We start from the raw sequence: 19,468 nt of genomic DNA on the forward strand, positions 1-19,468 counted from the left end.
GCATACAGCATAGCATTTTTTTTTGAGACAAGGTCTTGCTCTGCTGCCCAGACTGGAGTGCAGTGGCACGATCATGGCTCATTGCAGCCTCGACCTCTCTGGCTCAAGCAATCCTCCCACCTCTCAGTCTCCCGAGTAGTTGGGACTATAGGCGTGTGCCACCATGCCCGTATAGTTTTTGTATTTTTGTAGAGACAGCGTTTCACTATGTTGTACAGGCTGGTCTCAAACTCCTGGACTCAAGCCATCTGCTCACCTAGGCCTCCCAAAGTGCTGGGATTACACGTTTGAATCACCACATGTGGCTCAGTATAACATCTTTATTAAATAATAAGGACAAAAGCTCTGGAAGAACTAATAAAGACAAAGTACAAATATACAATATTACATATAATAAACATGATACTTACAGATTCAGAAATAATAAAAAGAACTGGATACTGATCTACAACCATACCACCCTAAATGCGCCCAATCCCGTCTGATCTTGGAAGAACTGAATACTGTGTCCTACTCTACCGTAGGGCAGTGCCCAGCCAGTTTATTGGCCTTCTACAAGGTTTGTTCCCACTTATCCTCCCACCAACTGGGTTTGAAATTGCTGATTTCCTCACACCATCACTAAACCCAGGATTATACACATTTTATATTCCCTGTTAGCTTGCAATTGCTCATTCGTCTTTGCTCCCCAAAATGTAGAAAGCTCATCTTCCAAACAACTCACAGGGAAGATGGCATGATCCTGTTTAGACAAAGAATAAGAAGGAAGAAAGAGCTGCATGGCTTGAATATCTGATGTGATACTAAGAGCTTGCAGAGATGATATGGGGTTTCTTTCACTGACTTTGTATTTGTTGACTTCACTAAACAAAATGCTCTTCAAACTGGGAGGTGTTCACCCAACAGAGGATGAAATTGGGGGACTGTTTAAGGGAGCTAAAGACTATTTTTAAAAAAATTAGACCTTGAGATAAGAAAAAATAAAAAAGCATTTCTAGGTGAAGGTGGAAGCTTGGAATGCTGTGAGCCATTTTAAGGATATGACTGGATTCTTCAAATATCAGAAGGATACCATTTCTAAGAGGGATGAGATCCATTCTTTGTAATTCTAGGAGGACAACTCTAGGATTAAACGGTGGGGTGAATGGGGAAAGAGATTTCAACTCACGTTGACAAATTGGCGGCTTCGTGCTCCAATGGGCAGCATTGCCCGAGAGGATACATTCAGCAGATGAATGACCAATGAGTCGGTGCCTAAAGGCAAAAAATGGAAAATAAATTGTGCTGTACATACCTCATCAACTTCCTGACAGCATGCATATGTGGCAAACCAGAGGGATTACAATGCAGGAGAAGTCTAAGGCCTAGCCTAAACTTTACCTCTTGTTCCCAGCTTTTCTACTTCTTTTTCCTATTCTCTCACTATTGAAAGAGATATTTCTGCTCTAATTTCTCCTGGCCCACTTTGCTTCTTAATATCTTCGCTTCATTGCGGACTGTAACTCGCACCAAAATAAAACAATTATTTTGTAGACCTGTTTGACAAGTTTTTTCTTAAATTCTATCTTTCTCTAAATATTATTTCTGCCATTTTTTGTCTGCATTTTCCCTTAATTTGTGTGTGTGTGTGTGTGTGTGTGTGTGTATGTGTGTGTGTGTATAATACTATGTCATTTTACTTGAGACATGTTTTTTATAAATACAAGATGTGTTGCTTTTGATCCTGTCTAGGAGACTTTGTCTTTCAACAAGAAGATTAAACCAAACGTATTGAGGTAAATGATACATTTGATTAGCTTTCATCATCATTCCTTCACTGCCTTTTCATTGATTTCATGATGCCTAATGATGAGGATGTGGAGAAAGCAATGAATAAAGTGACCTGACCCAAACATGAGGGAGCTTATTTCTGGTGGAAGAGAAAAATGGATTCCTTGCTATTCCTTTTCCTTCCCCCTCAATTACTATATGGAACAGATAGATTCAACTGTTGTAGTCATTCTAATAATTTGGAAATTAAACTTAATATTTTTTCCAGTGAGGAATTTCATTTTATATGTGTGCATGTATATTATACATATACACGTGACACATATTTAAACCTCTTTTCTCAATTTTAGAGTCAAACTCTATATAGTCAGTGTACTCATCTTTTCTGTAATGTAAGTCTATCCTATCTTTTCTTGCTGTCTCACATTTTCTAGTTTTATTGATATATTCTATGAGTTTAGAGAGATTATTAATAAATTATTATTACATTGCCAAGATTTTGTGTGTATTTTTTTTTATTGTTGTTTTTTCTTTTTACCTACATCCTATCTCATTGAGATTTCCTTTGGAATTCATCATTCTCCTTTTTAAAAATTTGCTTATGAATTGCCTGGGAAACATACTTAAATGGTACAATTTTTGTGTCTTTGCTTATCCTTTAATGTGTACCTGGAGCCTCTAGGTGTGAATATTAGCTTGGCTCAAGAGAAGTGCTATCTTCTACAATTTAGTGTTATACAATATATCTTATACAATATAGAATCAATGTGGTGTCAATAAATTTATTTCTTTTGCGGGTATTACATTTTCATGTTTTATTTCTGGAATCTGAGTTTTTTTCTCTATCCCTGAAACACAGAAGTTTCCCTAGTGATGGCTAGGTATGGACTTATTTGTTTACCCTCTGGAATTTTTGCTACATGTATTTTGAATCCTGACACTGTGTTACATATGTCTTCTCTTTTTCCTTTTTTGAGACAGGGTCTCATTCTGTCATCCAGGCTGGAGTGCAGGGTTGCCATCAAGGCTCACTGAAGCCTCAGCCTCCTGGGCTCAGGTGATCCTCCCACTTCAGTCTCCTGCCTAGCTGTGACTACAGTCACATGCTGCCATGCCTAGCTAATTTTTATACTTTTTTGTAGAGATGGGTTTTTGCCATGTTGTCCAGGCTGGTCTTGAGCTCCTGGGCTCAAGTGATCCTCTTGCCTCGGCCTCTCAGTGTGTTGGGATTACATGTGTGAGCCACTGTGCTTGCCTGTCTTCTCCTTTTCATCTTTTCCCACTGCATTCAGGGAACATTTGGTTAACTCTTCTTACTCTTTGCTTTAATTTTCTGCAATATTCATTGTGATATACATATATATATGATATAGATCACATGTATGAAATGAAATATATAAACACACTGAATACATATATTCATTCATGTACACATTTCATGGCTAGTTTCACAGAAATATTCGTACAATTGAATCTTGTTACAAATATGAAAAGGAGAGTGTTCTGAAAGTTTCCCTGGTTTCTTGGCAGTAAATCTCTTTTGTAAAATTTCTCCTGATTTTTCAGACTGGTCTCTTTTACATGTATTTCCTGTTTCTTCTCATAAGCTCAATGGTGTTCTGCTTCATGCCATAGAGCGGTTCCTCACTTATTCAGCAATGCAAGATGAGGAGGGTACAGTCAGGAAATTTACCAATTGTATTTAAAAATGCTTTAAAAAAAGAGAGAAAAGGAGACATCAGATTTATTCTAATTTTTGTCAGATTCTAGGTGCTGTGGTCTGTGAGGCCTATGCTGGCAAATGTGCTGGACACCACAAACTTCCTTTCAGTGTCTGTTGTGGTGGCACGAACGTAACCCGTATTCGCTACCTGGCTTAGCTGTTCCCATGAAGAATGAGATTGAGGCAGAGCCTCCACTGTGTGCTGAGCAAGGGTGAGCACCAACAGCTGGACCGTGTGCTGTGAGCACCTGATGCCTGACATTTTCAAAGGGGCTCTGTTATAGGTTGAATTGTGTCTCCCCCAAGTATGCTGAAGTCTTAACCTCCAGTCCCTGTGCATGTGATCTTATTTGGAAATACAATCTTTGCAGATGCAATCAAGTTAAGGTGAGGTCATGAAGGTAGGCCCTAATCCAGTGTGACTGGTGTCCTTATTAAAAGGGAAAACTTTGGAAACAGACATGCACAGAGAGAACAGCATATGAGGACACAGACCCAGAGGGAAGATGGCCATATGAGGACAGAGACAGAAATTGGAGTCCTGCTGCCACATGCCAAGGAAGGCCTATGGCTCCAGAAGCTGGAAGATGCAATGAAGGATCCTTCCCTACAGGATTCAGAGGGAGCGTGGCCCTCCCAAAACCTTGATTTTGGATTTCCAGTCTCTAGAATGGAACTCCAGAAACTTCTGTTGTATTAAGCCACCCACTTCGCGTTACAGACATTCCTCAAAGATATTGCAGGTTCAGTTCCAGACCACCACAATAAAACACATATCACAACAAATGAGTCAGATGAATTTTTTGATTTCTCAGTGAGTCTAAAAGTTGTGTTTATACTATACGGTAGTCTATTAAGTGTGAAATAGCATTATGTCTAAACAAAGTCATACTTTAAAAAAAGGTTTATTGATAAAAAATACTAAAGATTATCTGACCTTCAATAATTTGTAATCTTTTTGTTGGTGGAGGGTCTTGCCTCAAGGTTGATGGCTGCTGACTGATCAGGGTGGTGGTTGCTGAAGGCTGGGGTGGCTGTGGCAATTTCTTAAGCTGAGACAGCAATAAAATTGCTGTATTGATTGACTCTTCCTTTCACAAAAGATTTTTCTAGCATGCAATGCTGTTTGATAACATTTTACCCTCTGAACTGCTTTCAAAATTGGAGTTAATCCTCCCAGATACTGCTGCTGCTTTATCACCTAAGTTTTTGTAATATTCTGTATCCTTTGTGGTCATTTTCACAATGCTCATGTCATCATCACCAGGAAGACACTCCACCTCAAAAAAAACACTTTCTCTGCTGATTCATGAGAAGCAACTCCTCATCTGTTCAAGTTTGATCATGAAGTTGTAGCAATTCAGTCACATCTTCAGGCTCCACTTCTAATTGTAGTTCTCTTGCTATTTTCACCACATCTGCAGTTATTTCCTCCGCTGAAGTCTTGAACCTCTCAAAGTCAGCCATGAGGGTTGGAATTAACTTCTACCAAACTCCTATTAATGTTGATATTTTAAGCTCTTCCCATGAATCACGAATGTTCTTAATGGTATGTAGAATGATGAATTCTTTCCAGCAGTTTTCAACTTATTTTGTTCAGATCCATCAGAGGAATTACTGTCTGTGGGGACTCACCTTACAAAATGTATTTCTTAAATAGTGGAACTTGAAAGTCAAAATTACTCCTTCAGCCATGGGCTGCAGAATGGCTGCTGTTGTTAGCAGGCAGGAAAACTCCATTCATCTCCATGTTCGTCTCCGTTAAAGCTCTTGGCTGATTAGGTGCAATGTCAATGAGCAGTAATATTTTGAAAGGAATCTGTTTTTCTGAGCACTAGATTTCAACAGTGGGCTTAAAATATTCAGTAAACCATGCTGCAAACATACCTCTGTCATCAGGCTTTGTTCTTCCATTTATAGACCTAGGCAAGGTACATTTAATGTAATGCTTAAGGGCCCCAGGATTTTTAGAATGGTCAGTGAGCATTGGCTTCAGCTCAAAGTCACCAGCGGCATTAGCTCCTAAAAATCAGCCCGTCCTTTGAAGATTTGAACCCAGGTATTGGCTTCTCCTCTCTAGCTATGAAAGTCCAATAGATGGCTGTTTTGTCTACATGGAAAGTCTGTTATTTAGTGTAACACCTTCATCAGTGATCTTAGCTAGATCTTCTAGATAACTTGCTGCAACTTCTATATGAGCACTGGCTGCTTCACCTTGGACCTTTATGTTATAGAGAGGGCTTCTTTCCTTAAACCTCAGGAACTAAATTCTGCTAGCTTCCAGCTTTTTTTCTGCAGCTTCCTCATCTCTGTCAGCCTTCACAGAATTGAAGAGAGTTAGGGCCTTGCTCAGGATTACGCTTTGGCTTCAGGAAATGTTTCTAGGTTGATCTTGTATCTAGACCATTAAAACTTCTTCCGTATCAGCAATAAGGCTGTTTTACCTTCTTATCATTCATGTGTTCACTGGAATAGCACTTTATTTTTCCTTCAAGTATTTTTGCTTTGCCTTTACAACTTGCTAGCTGCTTGGCACACAAGGAATGGCTTTTGGCCTATCGTGGCTTTCAACATATCTTCCTCAGTAAGTTTAATCATCTCTAGCTTTTGATTTAAAGTAAGAGATGCATGACTCCCCCTTTCATATCAACACTTAAAGGCCAGTGTAGGGTTATTAATTGGACTCATTTTAGTATTATTGTGTCTCAGGGATTAGGGAGTCCTGAAAAGAGGGAGACAGAAGGGGAATGTCTAGTCCATGGAGCAGTCAAAGCACGCACATTTATTGATTAAGTTTTCTGTCTTATATGGGTGCAGTTCATAGGGACCCCAAACAATGACAATAGTAACATCAAAGATCACTGATGACAGATCACTATCACAGACATGATAATAATGAAAACATCTGGGATATGGTGAGAATAATCAAAATGCTACACAGAGACACGAAGTCAACACACGCTGTTGGATAAATGATGCCGATGAACATGCTTACACAGCGTTCCCACAAGTGTTCAATTTGTAAAAAGCATAACATCTGCGAAGTACAATAAAACGAGGAAGGCCTGTACTTTTTGATGGCAGCCCTAGCAAGGGATCATGCTGTTATCATTAAGATTCATTCTCTCACACAGCTGCTACATGGTCTTCCCTTTCTTCCAGCAATGTCTACTCTGGGTTAGGGTTGTTTGTGTGCTTTGACTACTACACTTCTAATTTTTTTTCCTTCCCATCCAGTGAACAGCATACTCTTTATATGTACACTGCCCTGGTTTCCAGCAAGGATACAGATTTTTCCCCTAATCTTCTCCTATCTTTGTTCATTTCAATCAGGAGTTAACACCTGTGTTCAAGCCTCTTAAGAGCAGGTGGCAATAGCCTAGTTTCCTTGCTGAGATGTGGCTAGAAAGTACTATGGCTGTGCTGGAACTCTTAAACCAAGAGATGTTGCTGCCAACTCACCCTGTAGTACAAGAATAGTTGATTCTGGATCCAACCTGGATGTCTGTGATCACATGCACCATGCCATTCACTGGATCTGGAGGAGTTTTACATGATTTACCTGTGGGAAAGAAGGTATTTTGGAGCCAGGTAGAGTAATCTGAACTCTCTTCAGTACGTAAGGTCTCAACCTGCATGTAGCTTCCTGAAGAAAACACGCAGTTCTGATGGTTCCACAGATTTTGGCACCTTGAGAAAACTCATCAGAGTGCTGAGGATCAGCCACCTACTAAGCCCCACTTTCAAAAAGACCTTCCCTCCAGATCTATCTAGATCTAGATTTCGATCTGTGTAGAGACCTTGCATCCCTTATCAAAATGTAAAGGTCATTTATGGCATTATTTACTATAAATATATTTTAAAGTTTGCAAAGGATTTCTTCCCACCTAGTTATTCAAACAGAATTTGTCTTCCTACACCATTTTTTTCCTGATCTAGTCATTTATTATTTTCTTTCCCATAGGGAATGAAGATTTTCTCTACAACTATTTCTTGAAACATTCTCATGAAGTTAACATTTTAAGCAACAATCAAGGATGACCTACAAGAAAAACTCTTACATCCATCTATCCGAACACTTTTCAGAAAAGGTTTCTCATATCCCACATTTGAAATAATTCCATAAGAAGCTTTTGCAGACATGGGAAAGATCCAACGCAAGTTTACGCACGTTTACAGACATCTTTGGGACTTGACCAGACCAGGTTATCTAGACATGTGATAGAAAATGGCCTCCCGTAGTACTCAGGACGGCATTTGTACTTTAAAGATGTCCCAATGGGAAAGTCAGATGCATTGGTTTGTGTTTTCAACTTGGCAAACAGAAAATGATCTGGGGCTTGACAGTGACCTAGAGACCAAGAAATCAAGAATATTTGAGTTAATAAAAAGATACCCAATGTGTTTCCTCTTTTCTCTTCCTTGGTAGATTTGATGCCAGAAGAAAAGAAAATTTTAGTTATGAAAAAAAAAAACTTCCCTGTAAAATTGAAAGGAAAGTTCCATTAGCATAGGCTTATAAGGAAGTATATTATCTGGAAGACTAGCCTGCTATCTGGTCTTTCTACTCATATAATTTATTTTTATTTTTAATTTTTTTTTCTATTTTTAGTAGAGTTGGAGTTTCACTGTGTTTGCAGGCTGGTCTGGAACTCCTGACCTCTAGTGATCCACCAGCCTTGGCCTCCTAATGCCTATTTTTATTGTTTTTGAGATAGGGTCTCGCTCTGTCACCCAGGCTGGAGTGCAGTGGCACAATCTTGGCTCACTGCAACCTCTGCCTCCCAGGCTTAAGGGATACTCCCATCTCAGCCTCTCGAGTAGCTGGGACCACAGGCAATTGCCACCACGCTCAGCTAATGCTCATATAATTTAATGTAAAGATAGCTCCAATTTAATTTTTCACATTTTTAGGAAGCCAGAAAGAGTTTTTCTGCCCAGGTTCCACCTTTCGTATATGGTTTCCTTGTACTTCAAGTCATCAAAACTCCAATGAGAGGCTGTCAAGCATGGGCGGGAACTCAAGACATTTCCTGGCAGAAGGAGCCACCGATTTTCTAGGTCAGATTTCTAAACCAAACATTTCAATAAGGAGATTCACAGGCATGTGTTTTTAATTCATATGCTTCTAATGAAGGACTTTCCCACTACTCACCGCCTCCCTCTTTTTTCATCAGTCCCTCCATCTGCAAAGGTCATCAAGATCTTATGTGTTGACCTACCTTAGAACCATCTATCATTGGTTTGGCATTCCATTGTGGCAAATGCACAAATAAATACCACATTGTAATTATGGAAATATGGAGGGCCTGGGTTAGATATTCTGAACCCATTTGGGATGTGGGGAAATGAGCACTAACCCAGAATTCCACAGCGAGGGGCAGGGCTGCTCCAAACCCCATTCCCTTGAGGGTCACTTGTGCAGCGGATGGTGCTCTCTCCAATGAGGTCGAAGGTCATCCCTCTGTCTGGGTGGGGGTCGCATGTGTAATTTACTGCTTTTCCAAAGGGAAAGACTTCCAGAGGTTTTCCTGTGTGTCTCCCGTTAGGAATAACTGGAGGACTTGGACAAAAGATTTCTAGAAAAAACGCAAAAGCTCTAAGTTTCATTCAGGAGTTTCACCAGAGGTATTCTGCAATTACAGGGTGCTATGATTGGTGTTGCTGAAAATATGCTAAGGAGATGACAGTAGACATTGGGACTTTGAAGAGTTGGATTAAATGAGATGTCAGTGAAAGTGTATTGCAAAGTACAAAAGAGATTTGTCTATCCTGAATCTTCCGGATAGTAATGGTTCCTGGACAATGGAAACTTTACAACTTTAATGAAGTAGCAAAACATTTGAAAAAGAAAAATAGCCATTTTGAAGGGTTGCTCATTCATTTAGTCAATATATATTAATTAAGCACTTGTCCTGTGTCAGCCACTCATCAGGATCCTGGGGACACAGTGCTGAGGAAGGAGCCTACATTCTTAGGAAATATTTCTCAAATGTATATATGTGTGCTAATCATCTTAAATAGGTGAAACCTTTCGCTGATTACTTATTGATATTGATCATCAATCTCAGTGATAACAATAGCCCTGTCACAGTGAATTGAAACATATTCAGGGCATTATAAAAAACTCCAAATGGATTCAGATGGCTTTGCTTTTGAAAACGTCTAGGTCTGTTGATGATTTATTTTCTCTTTTAACTTTCTGGGTCAGGTTTCAAGTTGTTTCTCCTTTCTAGCATCTGCTGATTTTTTTAGAACAGTTTCTTCCTCATTTCTAATTGGCATTTTTCATTAGAACTGGAATTTGGAAGAAGCTACTTTAACTAGCAACAGTTATGAAAAATAAGAGAAAGCTTGAGTAGTCCAATCAAGGAGGTTTCATTCATGATGGTAAAACAGAAATTTGTCATGCTGCTTCAAGGAGCACTGAATTTCTTAGACAGCAAGAATCTCTATATAAGTTATGTTCTTCCAAAATTTTACTCTAAAAAGCACTGTAAGATGTCCAAGTATATTTCTAACAACATAAACATTTTAGTAAAATTTCATGGTTTTCTAAAGAAACACGTTTCCCAATCATTAGAATCAAGAAATGAAGCAAAGTTCTATCTTCTATTGGGGAAATTATAAATGGGGAGACTAGGAGAAATCAGTAGTCTACTGATTATTGAACATATGGGGCTCATTTTTAAAAAATGACATTATTTAAAAAGCCTGCATTGCCAAGTCGATCCTAAGCCAAAAGAACAAACTGGAGGCATCAAACTACCTGACTTCAAACTATACTACAAGGCTACAGTAACCAAAACAGCATGGTACTGGTACCAAAACAGAGATATAGACCAATGCAACAGAACAGAGCCCTCAGAAATAATACTACACATCTACAACCATCTGATCTTTGACAAACCTGACAAAAACAAGAAATGGGGAAAGGATTCCCTATTTAATAAATGGTACTGGGAAAACTGGCTAGCCATATGTAGAAAGCTGAGACTGGATCCCTTCCTTACACTGTATACAAAAATTAATTCAAGATGGATTAAAGACTTAAATGTTAGACCTAAAACCATAAAAATCCTAGAAGAAAACATAGGCAATACCATTCAGGACACAGGCATGGGCAAGGACTTCATGTCTAAAACACCAAAAGCAATGGCAGCAAAAGCCAAAATTGACAAAGGGGATCTAATTAAACTAAAGAGCTTCTGCATGGCAAAAGAAACTACCATCAGAGTGAACAGGCAACCTACAGAATGGGAGAACATTTTTGCAATCTACTCATCTGACAAAGGGCTAATATCCAGAATCTACAATGAACTCAAACAAATTTACAAGAAAAAAACAACCCCATCAAAAAGTGGGCGAAGGATACGAACAGACACTTCTCAAAAGACATTTATGCAGCTAACAGACACATGAAAAAATGCTCATCATCACTGGCCATCAGAGAAATGCAAATCAAAACCACAATGAGATACCATCTCACACCAGTTAGAATGGCTATCATTAAAAAGTCAGGAAACAACAGGTGCTGGAGAAGATGTGGAGAAATAGGAATATTTTTACACTGTTGGTGGGACTGTAACCTAGTTCAACCGTTGTGGAAGACAGTGTGGTGATTCCTCAGGGATCCAGAACTAGAAATACCATTTGACCCAGCCATCCCATTACTGGGTATATACCCAAAGGATTATAAATCATGCTGCTATAAAGACACATGCACACATATGTTTATTGCTGCATTATTCACAATAGCAAAGACTTGGAACCAACCCAAATGTCCATCAATGATAGACTGGATTAAGAAAATGTGGCACATATACACCATGGAATACTGTGCAGCCATAAAAAATGATGAGTTCATGTCCTTTTTAGGGACATGGATGAAATTGGAAACCATCATTCTCAGCAAACTATCACAAGGACAAAAAACCAAACACTGCATGTTCTCACTCATAGGTGGGAATTGAATAGTGAGAACACCTGGACACAAAAAGGGGAACATCACACACCGGGGCCTGTTGTGGGGTGGGGGAAGCGCGGAGGGATAGCATTAGGAGATATACCTAATGTAAATGACGAGTTAATGGGTGCAGCACACCAACATGGCACATGTATACATATGTAACAAACCTGCACGTTGTGCACATGTACCCTAGAACTTAAAAGTATAATAAATTTTTTAAAATGACATTATTTATGAATCTCTCAGCATAAATTATTTAGGTACATGTTTTGAGAATTTAAGGAGTCTCAAACTGCTCGCCTTGTCTAATGTTGCTCCTCACTTTTCCCTCATGCCTAAATGCTTTGCTCTACTATCTTCATAGCATCGTATTTATTTTTTTTCTTGTCCCTTTCCCCAAATGAGTAGAAACAACATGGGGACAGGGAATTCATCCATCTTGTTCATTGATATAACTCCAGTGGCTAGATGAACATCAGGCACAAAGTATGTGATCAATAAATATTGATTAAATAAAGGCATGTTTAATATTTGTGTATTATCAAATATATACAAAAATTGTAGACTGCACCTGATGGAAGAACAAAATGGAAAAGAAAGAAGGAGGAAGGAAGGAAGAAAGGGGAGAGAAAGAGAAGAAGGGAAGAAAGAACTGAAGAAAGGAAGGAAGAGAAAAAAGAAAGAAAAGAAAGAGAGAAAGAAAGCAAATTGCTAAGGCTTCACATTATCTAATCTCTCCTGACCTAGAAGCACGCTACCATAGGATTTATCGCACTAGAACACAGAATACAGAAGGACAGAGACAGATCAGATGGTTCCAAAGACAGGTGATGTATACATTTGATTCACAACCAAACATTATTAAAATAAGCAATTTTCAAATCAATAATTCAGACTAGAAAATTGAAGAACCACATTAGGGGAGGTCATGGGTCAAATACTGAACACATGAAGGGGAGAGACTGGCCTGAAATGTTACTCCTGCTACTCACGTTCACACACTGGAACACTGCTATTCCAAAGGCTTTCCATTCCAGCCAAGACACAGTAACTAGCAGAGCTGCCTTTTAATTGAAATCTAAAGAAGAAAATAGGAGTGAATAGTGTGAGCTGTTTCAGCCAAGAGAACCCTTAGTTCACAATCTAAGGCCCAGCCCCAATTTCAGGATTATTAGGACCTTAGGCCAGCAGGTGGCAGAGTTGCACAGGCTACCTTATTCTGGAAAAATCACAGCCTCCAGAAGGGAACAATATAGAATGGCAAAATGCAGTAGCTTGGTCACATGATAGTCCTGCTTGAATTGAAAAAGGTGGTCATGACATAGGCGCCATCCCCTTGACCCAGGACCCAGGCTTGGAGTTTCACTGATTACTCCACGATAACCTGATAAATCACTCATTGTTGTTATTAGAAACCCAGTCTTCTAATGTAATGCCTTCCTAACTCTGACCCTGGAACAGCAAGTAAAACAGCTCCCAGTTTGGAGTGGAAAAGTGGGAAATAGTTGGCGAGAGAACAGATTGTCCTTTCATCTCCACATCTGTGATGGCGTGAAGAAGGCTCAAAAGGGCAGTTTGGGCTGCTGAAGAGTAAGCGTGAATATTCTAGGGGAAAAAGGAAAGAAGAGAGGACTTATTTTTTGCATGCAATTGTCAAAAATTCTCAATGTCTGCTGGACCCCGATGCCCTCCTAACTCTTACTGGGTGCTGGCATTTGGAGGCTGCCAAGATTCTGTGTTACATTTTGGGATCAGGTGCTTTGTTGCCCATGCTGGTCAGCTCCCGTGTAGAGATGTGCACCCTGCGAAGAGCACTAGGTGGACATAAGGTAATGAGCTTGCTGGAAATATTAACAGCAGCCATCAGGACCCCAGCTCAGAGCCCAGAGCCCATGACTAACTAGATGATATATGGCTGGATTTTTTTTAAAAATGCTGATTTTTCCATTTTCAGTCCTATTACAAATTTCACTGTTGACGATTTAAAGAATTTAGTGAAATGATTCATAAATGATCCTAGCTTTTTATAATAAGCTTTTGTTACTTCCAGTTTTTTTCTGGGACTCTCTAAATTACTCATATTCCTTTTTGCTTGTAAAATATGATTTTTTTTCCTGAGATGGAGTTTCACTCTTATTGTCCACGCTGGAGTGCAATGGTGCCATCTCGGCTGACTGCAAACTCCGCCTCCCAGGTTCAAGTAATTCTGGTGCCTCAGCCTCCGGAATAGCTGGGATTACAGGCACATGCCACCACACCCAGCTAACTTTTGTATTTTTAGTAGAGACAGGGTTTCATCATGTTGTCCAGGCTGGTCTCCAACTCCTGACCTGAGGTGATCTGCCCGCCTCAACCTCCCAAAGGTGCTAGGATTACAGGCGTGAGCCACCGTTTCTGGCTGATATTTTTTGCTTAATGTGTTACCTATATATTCATAACCAGTAGTTATACTTGCCTTTGAACTTGCCAGTTAATATATGTTCCAGTTTCCTCTTCATATCTCATGTTATTAGTTCTATATGTTTCTTTCCTTTCTTCCTGTGTGTACTTTGAAAGTTCATCTCTCTGAATGTGTGTGTGTGTGTGTGTGTGTCTTTCTTTTAAGCCACACCAAATCTCCCCTTTTTAGACTGATTCCCAACCCCAATTTCAATGTCCAGCAGGTCAGGCAAGCTCATACTCACCCTTCATCACAAACAAAATCCACTTTTGCTCCAAGCTGGAGATTTACTGGAAATAGCACACGGCCATTAAGAAGTTGGCCCATGAAGCCATCACAGGATTTCACTGGAGATAAAGAAAAATGAACAGAAATCACTGGCATGTGGAGAATAAAGACGCAAGCTAAAAATATCAAGCCAGATAAGAGTCTAGTCACCTTCACATGTGGGGGTTGCAGGGCTCCAGTCTCCCTGGGGTGTGCAGCGCAGAGATGCAGCCCCTCTGAGGTCGTAGCCGGGCTCACAGCTGTAGAACACTTCCTGCCCGGGTGAAAAGTTGTCCTTGTCCCTTTGGGTACGCTCAGCATGCAGGACATCTGGAGGTGGCTGACATACTGGGGAGAGAGAAACAAAGTACAGCTAATTGTGTGAAAACAACTTTTTTCTCAATGTTAAACTGGCCAAGGGAATAATAATTACGAATCTATATATAATAATAAAGTTAGAATAACAGCCTTATTACATTGATAAACTAAATACACAGGGCAAGGAAGATGTCTTGCCATCACTCATAGAACTGACACATGGCACAACTGTGACTAAAACAGAGGTATCCCCAATTGATTGTTTTTCATCTAAAGTACGCAACTAAGATTTCACAATGGACAGTTCCTTCCAGAATGCTTCCAATTACTGTTCACCCAGTACAAAATTGGGAGGGATGATGGATTTTTGTATCTTCATACTTCCTTTCTAGAAAGGCATCACCAATTTAGTCTTGCATTTTAGGCAATAAAGGAGTGCCCCTGCCCATGTCTCATCTAATAGGTCCCTCCATCACCTATCACACTGGTGCAACAAAGAGCGTCCATACATCTATGCTCATCTCCTTTCAAGTCTTCTCTCAGCGGCCACCTGACATAGGATGGTAAAGAACTATGGGTCTCCTCTCCTCATGCTATGTAGCAAGGTGCTGCCTAGTCATTCATTTCACTTCAGTGAGAAGGTGGGAAACTGTCGAACAAAATCTGAAAGACCTACTGTCACCATGATGAGAGTGTATATTTACGCAACATATTGTAAGGGCAGCGCTGGCTCTCTCTTAATATAGTTGATTGGAACTCAGGAAATCAGAACACATTTGGATCTCAACTAAATTACATAAAACTGTTATAAAATGGAAAAAATAATTTCGGTTTGTCTTTGAGCAGATCAGTTCCCTTTTCTGGACTTCAGCTTTCTCAAGCATCAAATGGGAGATTGGAATAGAAAAATGACTTCTTTAGGGAGTTTGTAAATACTCTGATGCTGTAATGTCCATTTTCAGGGCTCATCACCCAGTGTTTCCCTTGACTAATCAATGCCTGGTGATGTAATATTGAGGTGCTGTGCTGGTTAAATTTCTGTTGGCCCCCAGCCTCACACTTCTGCACTGTCTTTTGACAGCTAGCAAAGGAAGCCTTAAAACTACAATTGTTCATCTTCCTTGATAGCTGGGCTCTGGTTAGGTTCTGCCAGTTGGAGGCATATATACCAAATTAAAAAGCAGGATGATGGCAGAATCTGTTCTACTTCCAGAAGTGGCTCAGGCAGTGGCAGTATAGATGGCTTCAGTGAGTAGCTACAGCTTCAATTGTAACGATGCCAATGACTTTGGCTCCAGCAATATCAGCTGCATTCTGGCAGCAGTGGTGTCTCCTGCAGTATTAGCAGCTTACAGGGAGCTGCCTGCTCAGTGGGAGGGGCTGGCCATTTCACCATCAGTCCAGGCTCCTGTGCTGTAGACTGGGAGCCACAGCAGCTCCCTGATCTCTCGTAACTTTGCCTTTGTCCTATTGCTTTTCCTGCCCTTCTAACATTTTTGTGACCTATTAGCTGCTATATGGTTTGGCTCTATGTCCCCTCCCAAATCTCATGTCAAATGGTAATTCCCAGTGTTGGAGAAGGAGCCTGGTGGGAGGTGACTGGATCATGGAGGTGGTTTCTAATGATTGAGCACCATCACCCTAGTGCTGTCTTGTGATAGAGTTCTCTCGAGATCTGCTTGTTCCAAAGTGTGTAGCACCTCTGCCTTGCTCTCTCTCTCTCTCCTGCCAAGCATATGAAGATATGCGTGCTTCCGCTTTACCTTCCACCATGATTGTAACTCTCCTGAGGGGTCCCTAGCCATGCCTCCTGTACAGCCTACAGAACTCTGAGTCAATTAAGCATCTTTTCTTTATAAATTACCCAGGCTCAAGTAGTTTTTTATAGGAATGTGAGAACAGACTAATACAACCTGCATGAAATCCCTCCCTCCTTGAAAGTATCTAGAGTAAGTTTTGATTTCATGACTGAATGCTGATTAGCAAAGCCAAGGCTCTGGAGTGAGGTGGACTTGCAATCCAGTTTTGTCTGCAAGTTAGTGTCTCAGAAAGTTATCTGATGTGTCTAAGGCACATATTCTCTGTAAAACATAGAGGCCGGGCACGATGGCTCATGCCTATAATCCCAGCACTTTGGGAGGCCAAGGTGGGTGAATTGCTTGAGCTGAGGAGTTCAAGACCAGCCTGGGCAACATGGTGAGACTCTATCCCTACAAAAAAAATATAAAAAACTTATCCAGGCATGGTGGCATGCACCTATATTCCCAGCTACTTGGGAGGCTCAGGCAGGAGACTTGCTTGAGCCAGGGAGGCGGAGGTTGAAGTAAGTCATGATGGCACCACAGCAGTTCAACGTGAGTGACAGATCAAGACAGTATCTCAAGTAAAACAAAACAGACAAACATAGAACAACTGGTAACTACCTAATAACTTTGTTTTAAGGATTAAAATTCACACATAGCCTGTATTATAGTGCCCGGCCAGAGGAATCACTCATTTTGTATCAACCATTATTATACTCAAAGGTAATTGATAGATCTGTTTATAAGAACCCCAAAGAAACATCATATCCCTTGCCCAGGTTGAGCTTTGCTTCTCAATTTCAGCACATGTGCATGTACACACACCTTCTGAATTTCATGTTCACTACTTAGAAAATTTGCTCCTCGACCCTGCTCAGCACAAATCCCTCCCCCTGAACAAATACTAATCTCCTGATCCAACAGCAACGCATGTCACTGGCAGGGCCCTTCTAGGCCTCAGGCAGACTCACCCCTGGAGCAGCTTGGTAGCTCCGGCTCCCATTTGTTCAGGGCCTGGCACTTCACAAGGGGGGGTCCTTTCATGACAAAGCCAGGCTGACACCTAAACTCCACAACTTCATTTAAGGAAAATAAGCTTCTGTTGTCAGATACCAATATTCCATTTTCCACATTTGGAGGCATGCATTTGTTAGGTATAATGCACTGAGGGGCCGGGCCGCTCCAGATGCCCACTTGATCGTCATTGCTGGTGCAGTATATGGAGGGCTCACCCACAAGCTCAAACACCTTTCTCCCTCCGCTTCCAGGATTGCAGCGGTAGGTCACCACTGATCCATAGTGAAAATTCTCTCTGTTGGTGCTAATGAAATCTCCATTGGCGATGGTGGGGGGTAGCCCACAAGGAATTCCTGGAAAAAGGAAGAGCAGGATAAATAACAGTCAGTTTAAATAATGAATGACAGAAATCTCATGAGTCACTAAACTATAGCTATTTTTACATTCATTATTTGCTTTTAATCTTTGCTAACACATAGGTACATTTTTATAAAGTTGTAGCTTCAATGGGCATAATACGATGTGTCCTGCCTTTCTTACTGATATGATTTCCTATAGTATTTGCATGCATGTATTAACTCAATCCACATTCTTTTCATTTTAAATAGCTCTTTGATCATAGTGTTATAGTATTTATACAGTTTTCTCCTACTCTTTTCCATTTGCTTTCTTAATTTCCATTTTTGTTATTAACCAAGGTTAGCTTTTTTAGAAAAATAAAATACAAAAACATTTGCTAAAAGATAAAGTATAAGGGATGAGAGAAAACACAAATATACACCGTAGGAAAAAGAATTTAAACATATTTTTATGTATATGAGAATATTTATAAAACTGTAGACTACAGGGGGTTAAATATTTTGAAAATCTAAATGATATAAATGGAAATACAAATTACCAAAATTCATTCAAAAATATACTTCCAAATGTAATTTCAAGGTTTCACAACATATAAAAGATATGAAGCTTACCAACTCATCTCATCAAATCTAAGTTTGATATCATAAGATGATATCTGTGTAAAAGTGATCATATATTAGTCCACAAAAACCCCTAAATACATTTTAAAATATAGCAGTAGTACATAGTATACTGTGTTGCTATAAACTAGAACACAATTTCTTCAACCCAAATCCCAAAACACTTGAAATTAAAACTGAGTGAATTTAATTGGATAAATTTAGAAATGAATGAATTAAAATTAAAAATAAAAATTTTTCAGGCTCTGCTTCTAGTAATAGTAATCTCAACAGTTCAAATAAAATATTGCTCCAACCATCCACCCTCAAGAAAGGCTAGAAATACTGGAGAATTAAAAATATTTATCTGTTAAGGCATCCGAAAGCTAACAAACTAGTGAAGCATTCCTGGGCCATGATCTAGGAGAAGATGAGAATCCAGTTGAGAGCTGGGTATTTGGGCTTAGCCACTGGGCTGCTTATTGTTTGGGAATGGGCAGCTGAATCAGGACAGGGCAACTGAGAGGCTGAACAGACTTTTGATTTTCTCATGAAGTTAAGGGACAACAATGCAAGTTCAGGGCCTGCCCCAAATGGAAGGCCTGGTAATACCTTCTGATGTGTTCTGAGGCCACAAGAACTAGGCCCTGGTAATCAGGGTTAACTGAAAATAAATCTGCTGTCTCAGAGACTGGAACTAGTACTTCAAGTACTGGTACTGTGGGTGGCCCCGGAAAATCACAGTTCCTGAGACTGAATTAGAGTGGTCCTAGATTGCTAATGTCCCCAGATGCCTGCAGAAACAACGACAAAAATTCCATCTGGAAGAAGATGGGTTATCTAAGGCCTTGAAATTATTTCTACAGACACAGTTTTCAAATAGAATTCCTGATACACAATCAAAGATAACCAGATATTTGGAGAGATAAAATAACACACACAATTACTGATGACAGAAACTGACCCATTAGAACTACAGACCTGTTCAAGGGTATAATTGAAACTTGTAAGAACTAGAAACTATTAAAAAGAACAGGGTGGGATGTGGTGGCTCACGCCTGTAATTCTAACACTATGGGAGGCTGAGGAGAGTGGATCGTTTGAGCTCAGGAGTTTGAGACCAGCCTGGGCAACATGGCGAAACCCTGTCTCGACAAAAAAAAAAGTATATATACATATATATATATATATATATATATATAT

At 39.9% G+C, this 19,468-nt stretch overlaps 1 protein-coding gene across 1 annotated transcript in view; it reads right to left on the reverse strand.

The window, feature by feature from the left end:
* CR1 (complement C3b/C4b receptor 1 (Knops blood group)) overlaps nucleotides 1–19,468 on the reverse strand; it is a 129,374-nt gene that overhangs the window by 82,365 nt on the left and 27,541 nt on the right. The window contains exons 5-12 of the mRNA XM_034945705.3: nucleotides 17,261–17,659; nucleotides 14,341–14,517; nucleotides 14,147–14,249; nucleotides 12,455–12,540; nucleotides 8,854–9,072; nucleotides 7,665–7,844; nucleotides 6,956–7,055; nucleotides 1,169–1,254 (exon numbers count right to left, since the gene is read on the reverse strand). Of these exons, the coding sequence (XP_034801596.3) occupies nucleotides 1,169–1,254; nucleotides 6,956–7,055; nucleotides 7,665–7,844; nucleotides 8,854–9,072; nucleotides 12,455–12,540; nucleotides 14,147–14,249; nucleotides 14,341–14,517; nucleotides 17,261–17,659 (1,350 nt within the window). The remainder of the gene's footprint in view (nucleotides 1–1,168; nucleotides 1,255–6,955; nucleotides 7,056–7,664; nucleotides 7,845–8,853; nucleotides 9,073–12,454; nucleotides 12,541–14,146; nucleotides 14,250–14,340; nucleotides 14,518–17,260; nucleotides 17,660–19,468) is intronic.

This window comes from Pan paniscus, chromosome 1 (assembly GCF_029289425.2).
Source record: "Pan paniscus chromosome 1, NHGRI_mPanPan1-v2.0_pri, whole genome shotgun sequence".
NCBI classification, from domain to species: Eukaryota; Metazoa; Chordata; class Mammalia; order Primates; family Hominidae; genus Pan; species Pan paniscus.